This window comes from Centroberyx affinis, unplaced genomic scaffold (assembly GCF_046629955.1).
Source record: "Centroberyx affinis isolate AG114_WGS23_722 - 3 ecotype Tasmania unplaced genomic scaffold, CSIRO-AGI_Caff_v1 ptg001086l_1, whole genome shotgun sequence".
Classification (NCBI taxonomy): domain Eukaryota; kingdom Metazoa; phylum Chordata; class Actinopteri; order Beryciformes; family Berycidae; genus Centroberyx; species Centroberyx affinis.
In genome coordinates this window covers 150,966-160,361 of record NW_027279631.1, presented here as the reverse complement: position 1 = coordinate 160,361, position 9,396 = coordinate 150,966, and the positions used below count along the sequence as shown (strand labels likewise).

The 9,396-nt window shown below is 36.7% G+C and overlaps 1 protein-coding gene across 1 annotated transcript; it reads left to right on the top strand.

Annotated features, from left to right (window-relative positions):
• Positions 1–562: 562 nt before the first annotated feature.
• LOC139647484 (SKA complex subunit 1-like) lies at positions 563–8,670 on the top strand. Its single transcript, XM_071523383.1, has 7 exons — positions 563–611; positions 2,112–2,197; positions 2,311–2,426; positions 3,468–3,562; positions 5,183–5,320; positions 7,181–7,350; positions 8,226–8,670. The coding sequence occupies exons 2-7, from the start codon at positions 2,116–2,118 to the stop codon at positions 8,372–8,374; spliced, it is 750 nt and encodes a 249-aa protein (XP_071379484.1). The 5' UTR covers positions 563–611; positions 2,112–2,115; the 3' UTR covers positions 8,375–8,670.
• The last annotated feature ends 726 nt before the right edge of the window (positions 8,671–9,396 follow it).

The following is a 9,396-nucleotide window of genomic DNA, read 5'->3' as shown; positions in this document are numbered from 1 at the left end:
AGAGTAACTGCACTAACTCTCTGACATCTTGAGAATTGTAAAGGTGTTTCTCTTGTTCCTGTACTTGTACTGTACTCTGTACTGTCAAATTTGGAATGTTTATAGAAGATAGAAATATAGAATTTTTAATGAATAATTTAATTATTTTGGCAAAATATTGTATACACAAATGTAAATATTGCAAAACACAACCCTGTTTAACAGCCTTTAAAAACGAATTAGTAACATTTTCCAAATCTCTAAAATGTATGAAAAGCATGAATGCCCAAAAATTACACTTTAATTTACTTTTTCTTTTCTCTTTGTTTTGTTTTTGTTTTCTCTATTTCCTTTTGATTATTGTCTTTGACACATATGTACTGTACTCAGTTTACTCTGGTGATATAGAAAGAATTGTCATTGCCAATTTGTTGTATATTTGAAGACTCGAATAAAAAAAACCCCCAAAAAACCCTTGTACTGTGCTTTTTGATAAAAAAAAAAAAAAGTTGGAACAGAGGTTCCTGTTCGCAGCGGAAGTGACGAGTACCGCGTCACAATTCAAATTCAGACTGACCGGGAACTGGGAAACGCAATACTGTGTTGGAAGACGAACAAGAACGTAGCACTGTGTAAGTCGTCTACAAATGCAGTTTTAGGTCTATAGATAGGAAGACAGACAGTTATCGCCGCCGTGTTATTAGGTAGCGGTAGGTAACGTCGGCTGTTATTATCTAAAAGCGCTGACTGCTTTGTAAACAAAGCAAAGGGTAGCAGCTAACTAGCCCTGGAAGGCACGCCAAACCCTATTCAAAAATCGGGCAGTTCAGTGCTTCTTAGCTTATCGGCGAACGTATATACCTCACAGAACAAGACTTTAGCCCTTTAATGAATCAACTGGATCCACTCTTCAAGTCGGCACTACTTATTCCAATAAATGTCAGCTTTTACAGTTACCTTGTCCCTTTTTCCACACTGTTCTTTCACCAAAGCAACGTTAACTCGCGGGGAGCAGTTAGCGAGTGTGAACCAATTATAAAAGTAGAGTTTTATTGAAATGAAGTGTTCCTCGGTGGATTACCTGCATGTCGAATTTACCAGGATAGGCTACTAAATACCTCTAAATATTCTGTTAACATTTGCTGTGAATGAAGTCAGGTGTAACGGTCTGTTCATACAAGAGGCATCAGGCATGTACGGGAGCTAGCAGGTAGTAGGTTAGACTGAACTATAGTTCTGGCTAGTCAATAACTGGGAAATGAATACTTTAAAATCCTTGTATCCCTTTCTTAGTGTTTAGCGTTAACGTGAGGTTACGATAACTTACCCGAGGTCAAGCTTCATAAGTGTCAAGGTTATAATTGCAGCGGTTTTCAGAATTATTTAGCAGGTGTTTTGTGTAGATGCAATTAACTCCTGATAGCCTCACACGTTAGTTTCACACTGGGTACATGCAAGTAACTAAGTAATCCATACTTTCCTCGTATTTCCTACCTATACTAGTCTACTTCAAGTGTTGAAATGGTAAGAAGCTATGTTTATACAACCCTACAGTTTATATTATATTTCTTTATCTTTTTGTTTTTATTACTTTTATAGTTTTTGTTGCTTATAGGGCTGGGCGATATGGTTGAAATCAGTATGACGATAATCATAAGGATTTTTCTCGATATCAGTATATATGGTTCATGTATGCAAAATCACATTAAATAATCAAATTCATGTTCATCTCATTGAACCGAATGGTAATGTTAGGTGTGATGTCAAACAAAACTGAAATTTTCAAATAATATTCCGACCATACCTCCATTTTATCAGAGTTTTTAAGTAAAATTTGCTTGTCATCATCAATTTGGACAGCAGAAATGTGTGTCACGATATTAAAATATCTTCATATCATGATATGATTCCACTGAAAGACGATAAAAGATAATATTGAATTATCGCCCAGCCTTATTGGTGCTTACATTTTCTTTTTTTCCACCCTGCTGAATCCGAATAATTCTTGCAGCAACAGCCTAATCTGGGGATCAGTAAAGTTTCATACTGTCTTATCTAACATGGGGTATTGTGTATTTATCTGTTTAGTAATATTAGATCAAATATCAAATCTAATTGGTTCACTCTTTCAGCAATATGAGTGACCTGGAGGATATCACCCGCCACATTACTGACAGGATATCATCCTTACAACGCATGCTGGAACTCTCGGTCGTTGGTACGTCATGGCGATGTCCTGTATATGAGACAAAATTGATAGCATTGTCTTCTCCTATTTATTTTTTTATGTGAGTTTCACTTGTCCTTGTCCTGTTCCCTCTCCACATTTAGTAATGCCTCAAAATAGGATTAAGAAACTTGGACAAGAAGTCTTTGCGCTCGACGGACTTCTCCTCGAGTTTGAAAAATGCGTGGGCCGACAGAATGACCAACTGAAGCGTTTGAAGGTAACGGTCCTATCTAGCCCCGATGCTTGATGTTCTCTGTGGAGAAAAATGCCAAGTCGAGCTCCATTCAAAAATCTGGCAGTGTAACGCTGCCTTGCTTATTGCCACGTGCATACAGTACCTCCTAAAACATGAGGTAAGACCACCTTTGATTCATTAGAAGTCACTCTTCAATTCAGCATAGATCCAATCCACCAAGCAGAATTTATTGCAATAAAATTTCAACTTTTAGATCTGGTTTGCCTCTTAGTTACAGCGGTTGTTTTCCACCAAAAGTTTTCCATTTCTAAAACTTGAAATTTATAGAAATAAAGTGCTGCTTGGTGGATTACTTGTAGTAGGGCTGAACGATTTTGAAAAAATATCTAATTGCGAATATTTTGACTGATACTGCAATTGCGATATGATTTGCGATATTAGAGGGAATGATCATTTTTACATCATTGCTCTGATTTTCATTGAAAAACGTATTAAAATGATTATGGTGTGATTTTTGCGGGGATCTGTACCAAACAAAGATGTTTTCTTAAGTCTGTAGAATATGATGTGTAGGCCAGGACATCTCTGCAGCACCACAATATTTCATTTAAAATGCTATTTTGACACACATTTCGCCTTAAACAAATATTGTGCCTCCTGCGATTTGAAAATTGCAGTAGGCCATGTTGCGATTTCGATAAAATTTTGATTTATTGTTCAGCCCTAACTTGTAGGCCAAATTTACCAGAAGACCCTGAAGATTGGTTAAAGGTCTCAAGTCATGTTCTACAAGGTATGCACATTTGCTGATAAGCAAGGAAACATTAAATTACCAGAATTTTGAATGGAGTTTGGTGTGGCGGGGTCTCCTGAAAAGAAAGAATGGGATGCAATTGGCTAAGTCATATTCTGTGTTGTAAAATAATGCAGATTCCACTGGATATGGGCCTGTATGTGTGTTTTGTTTTGTGTGTATGTGTGCCTGTGCAGCTGTTTTTGCTAACTTGACATCATTCCTAAAGGATGGACTGCATAAATGAAGGGCATTTCTTTGTGTTCCAGGAACTTGATAGGGCATTCCAAAATGATTTGGAGGAGGCACAGCACCTTAAGGACAACATGCCTGCACACATGCCCAGGAAGAAGCTGCCAACAGTGTAAGGAAACCAAAGGATGTTTTGGTACCAAATTTTGGTACTTTTAAGTAGTCCAGATGTGAGTCTCAATCGAAGCACAATGTGCATCAATTACATTTATTTATTTGCTAAATAATAAAATATAAAAACAGGCTGCATAACATAGGCTAGAGCAGTGGTTCTCAACCTTTTTCATATCAAGGACTCCTAATTTAGTCCACATTAGGACCACGGACCCCCATTTGAGATTTTGTCTCTCAGACCCAAATCTGACAATATTTTTTATTGTCAGATATGATTTTGTATAGAATTCCATGACTATCTGTATTGTAGGTAGAGAGATAACAGTGAAACTATGATCAAAATAGTCATTCTAAAATGACAAAATAATGAAGTTTAACAATTCATCAATTTGCTGGGGACCCCCTGGAATGCTCTCAAGGAGCTGATCCCAATACTATAGATACTATTGGCACTATAGTTACTAGGGCTGGGTGATGATTCAGTATTATCATTTATTGACTTACAGTGGAATCATGTTGTGATGATATGGTGATTTTGGGATATCGTGACACATTTCTGCTGTCTAAATTGATTGACAAGCAAATTTTATTGAAAAGCTGTGACAAAGTGAGGTATGGTAGGAATATTATTTGAAAATTTCAGTTTTGTTTGACATCATGTGCAATATTACCATTCAGTTCAATGGGACGAACATTAATTTGATTATTTAACATGGGATTTTGCATACATGAGCCATATTATGATATATGTGTGTGTGTGTGTATATATATAGAGAGAGAGAGATACTGAAAAAAATCCTTATGATTATCGTGATATTGATTTCCATATCGCCCAGCCCTAATTGGCGCACCTCCACTCAAAATGTAAAACCCTTAGTCCCAAGTATATTTCCCTCATATAATGGCAAGAAACATGAATCTTTTAGGAAAAAGGTCTACAAAAGTTTTTTTTTTTACAATTAAACCTTTACCTTTAAACATGTACAATGTTTTTGGTAATGATCTTCTTTCAGAAAATCAATTGTTATGGTGTGACAGTAACTAGTTTGCTAGCCAATCATTTCACTGTCCACAAAATAATTTCAGCATTATTTTCCCAAATAGGTTGTAGGCTATATCTTTTGCCAGAGGTATTTAGCCACAAATGGCATGGTAACACTTTACAATAAGGGTCAGTAAGTTAAGGGTTAGTTAATGCTTAATAAGCATTAACTAACCCTTAATTAACAGTTAACTAATGTGTAATTTACTAATGGTGTTCATGTTAACTAAGGTATTAATTTATACATTATTTAATAGTTTATAAAGATGACTATTAAATATTGTATAAATTAATACCTTAGTTAACATGAACACCATTAGTAAATGATTACCAGACACATTAGTTAACTGTTAATTAAGGGTTAGTTAATGCTTATTAAGCATTAACTAACCCTTAACTTAGTGACCCTTAATGTAAAGTGTTACCAATGGCATCGTTTTGAGCTGGGAAGACGGGATGTGGGATCATGTGACATAGACTGTAACTTTGTATCAGGACTTTTGATAGAGAACTTTCAACTTTGACACCAACATTGAATTGCACTGAATGCTGTTTGGCCACGGTCTGATCTCTCAGTGGAAGTGAACCTGCACCGAGCCAGAACGGAGCCGTGGAGCCGCAGCCGGTCCAGCATGAAAACGTCAAAAAGGCCAACAAGAGCCAGATCAGAGAGATGGAGTTCATCACCACGCCAGAGTTTGAGAGCATCCCTCAGTGAGTATTAATACCTCAGCAGTACCCAACACTGAATGATTTCCACCCCTGCTCCCTCTCTAAAAAATCTCTTCCGTCTCAGTGTGCTGATACTTGCTTTGGTGCGGAAATAATCACATGACTGGTTTGGTTTGACAGGTTGAGCTTTTGAAACTTTGGCGTCATACTGCTGAAGAAATAGTTTCTTAATATGAGCACTGAGCATTTTATTCCCATTACACATACATAGTCTCAAAACCCAAGCATATACTTTGCCAAAATATGCTTAGACATAATCTCTAGTTGTAACAGACCCATGTCAAACTGCATCAATCAGTCAATCTTTATGTGTAGAGCACATTTCATAGAAGTAATAGCAGCATAGTTCTGCTACACCAGTGGTTCTCAACGTGGGGTCCGGGGACCACCAGGGGTCCTTGAGGGGGTTCCAGGGGGTCCCCAGCAAATTGATGAATTATTAAACTTCACCATTATTTCATTTACAAGAAGTTAACACAATTAGAGAATGTAGAAGAATGACTGTTTTGATCATAGTTTCTCTGTTATCTCTCTACCTACAATACAGACAGTCATGGAATTCTGGACAAAATCATATCTAACAATAACAATATTCTCAGATTTGGGTCCGAGAGACAAAATCTCATCAAATGGGGGTCCGTGTCCCTAATGTGAACTAAATTAGGGGTCCTTAATATGAAAAAGGTTGAGAATCACTGTGCTACACAACAAAAATAGAAACATACATATAGAATCAGACCTACCAAATAACATGCATCATCCTCAAAATTACAAATTAAAGTTCAGTCAAACACAGAACTGTTATACCCGTTTTAAATCCCAGAACAATCCCAGCTCTAGTAATGGTGCCTCATTCAACTGCATTACATCTATGTCACCAGTAGATGCCACTCATGTGTGCTGTTAATTGAAGCTTCCAGTAGTGAACCCATTTTCAATACAATTGGCTTCAGAAAGCCTTGTTTTACCTTCATTAGTCACATGAGTATTGCACCAGCACTGTGACCCTGACCTTTGACCTTCTTATTTGTAGTTGCTTGTAATGTTGGTGTTGATCTAGGAATGGAAGCTGTTTCTGCTGTTGTTCTCATTGTAAGTCACTCTGGTTAAGAGCTAAAACCTAAATGCCAAAAAATGTAAATGTTTATTTAGCCAAATATAGGAAAACTGTCACTAAAAACAGCACTAGTGAAAAAAGAAGAACATAGTGCACATAGACATACTTTGCTTTTGACCTTTCCGGTTTTGTTCAGTGCATCATTGGAAGCCAGAATAAAAACTTCTTTCATGCTCATCCCTGTGGGCACAAAATACAAAATGTTGAAGTAATTATTCCTGGTAGTGAACTAGGGCTGGGCGATATGGACCAAATCAAATATTTTTGACCAAATACCTCGATATCGATATTGTGACAATATTGTAGGGATGACTATTGGTGCTTTCATAAAATATTTACACAATGATATTTTTGATAAATAATCATCAGTAATGTGGATATAATGACTAAGTGGGTAAAGGCAAATAATAGAACAGCTAGAACAGTCTGGTAAGTTCAGAAAATGACATCACTTTACTGTAATGCAGCCTTTAAAACCAGGAAAAGACACTTATGCCATATCACGATATTACGATATCCAAAATCTAAGACCATATCCTGTCTCATATCACGATTTCAATATAATATCGATATATATTGCCCAGCCCTATAGTGAACCTGCTGCTGGAGCAGCTTGTGTAATGTATTGCAACGAGTTGAATTATTCTACTTCTTGATTTGAATGTCTTTGTCTTTTTAAGCCTTACGTTTCTATTCTCTCAAAGCAAATGCTCTGTCCCACCCAGGTACATGAAAGGCCGTGTAAGTTACGAACAGCTCAACGCTGCAGTGCGCAGCATTAACACGGCTGTGACGGGCAAGTACAAGATCCTCCACCAGTCGGCGAAAACCATGAACAACAACACACGCAAGCTTTACCAGCGCTTCAAGGACGAGGAGACGAAAGATACAAAAGGTACGTTGGGATAGAAGCTGCTGTGCTACTGGCAAGGATGTCGGCTTCGTTATTTGTGTTGAACGCACACCAAAGTTGATGATGGGTAGTTTTGGATCACTCATGTTGATGATGTCGATGAAATAAGTACATGTCCAGAATATAAACAGTGGCCAGCTAAACTGGATGGCATGTAGCCTAGTAGTACTTTTAATTTCATTTTATTAAATACACCCCTGAACTAGGGTTAGACCGATATACGGGTTTGCCTATATATCTGGCTCGTACTCGCCTTTTATTCAAAGTGGGATCGGGTCCAGTCAGTGTTCTCTATCTTTTATATAATATAATACAATGCAGTTTGATTACAAATTTATTGTATAATAAAATAAAATATTGTACTTTTTACTCTATTACATTTATTTCACAGCTATACTTACTAGTTACTTTTCAGATCAATATTTTATATTTAAAACATTTGATCATCTTTATAAAATAACTATAAAATTGCATTGTTATAGATTAGCCTACCCAAAAGTATAGCTAAATTGTTAAGATTAGCTTCACGTTGACAACTTTAAAATGCTGCTTACATGTACATGTATGTCAATAAATCAGTATTAATATTCCAATCATTTATGAAAAATATAACTCTAAATGGGGACAGTTTGCATAATGAGTACGTTTACTTTGATACTCTAAGTACATTTTGCTGCCAATACTTATGTACTTTTACTTAAGTAAGATTTTGAATGCAGGACTTTTACTTGTAATGGAGTATCTTTACATTGTTGTATTGCTATTTTTACTTGAGTAAAAGATCTCAGTACTTCTTCCACCACTGACTGTAACAACACCGGTCTCACTTTTGTATAAAACGTCTTCATCCACGACAGGTCAGCATTTTGTGGTGGAGGCAGACATCCGTGAATTCACTCAGATGAAGGTGGACAAGCGTTTTCAGGGGATTTTGAACATGCTGCGACACTGCCAGCGCCTGCGGGAGCTGCGGGGGGGAGGCCTCACCCGTTACCTGTTACTATGAATGAACACATGTCAATTGTGAGGAGAAAGAGGCTATAAAAAAAAAACTGAACATCCTCTCCCATGAATAGTGATTATTTTTTAAATTTTTATTTTGGTATATGTTACGGTAAACGAAAGCACCAATACCCGCAGAATGGCAGGTATTGGTAACTACTATCTGAGGAATTATGTGATATATTGGAGAAAATATTTAAATTATTAGAATATGTAATTATGACCCTACTTTTATTGCTTCCGTTTCTGTCTGTGTTGGTGGAGTATCGTGCAACAATGCTTTGTATTGATTGCAATGCAATAAAGAATATTTGCTATGAGTATTTTGAGTTTTATCTCAGTTTGTGTTGTTAGGAAACCAAGAATGTCTTTACAAAACCATAGGTGGCCTTAAAGGAATAGTTCTCACACGCTTCTCTCTGTTGAAACGTCCAGGAAAAGCACACGCTCAAACCATTTTTCAAATATTGATGCTAGAGAAAGAAGCTGGTGTGAACTTTTTTTTTTTAATCAGCGGCTAGACTGACAATTTCAGCTAAATAATGGTAGAAATGTTGGTCTTTTCAAGTCAATTTGGGATTGTTTGGCTTCAGGGGACTTTGATTATGCTGGACGAGTCATTTCATGGTTATTTTCCACTATTTTTTTGGAACTCTGAACTCTTTAAGTCACTCCTTACTTTCATGTAAAGGCATTTTCTTAGGGTGGCTGTTATTCCTTCCCTTTTATTGCTTTATATCATGATTTTTTTTAGTTTTTAATTTTCTCTTTTATCCTTTTCCAATTGTTGAACTCTGTTGGTGATTTTATCTTGTTTTGTAAAGCACTTTGTAACCTTGTTTTGATTTATTTACCACTTCAACAGGGTTGAGCTTCAACACACATTTACACAGGGCTTCCTGATGAATGATACTGTGGAGAAAAATCAGTTCCTCCATATTCACGTTTTCTTCTTCGACCTCGTATTCCCTTTAGTAGCCCGACAAGCCTGACCCTCTCATAGTACTCTTCATTGAGTATTGTTTG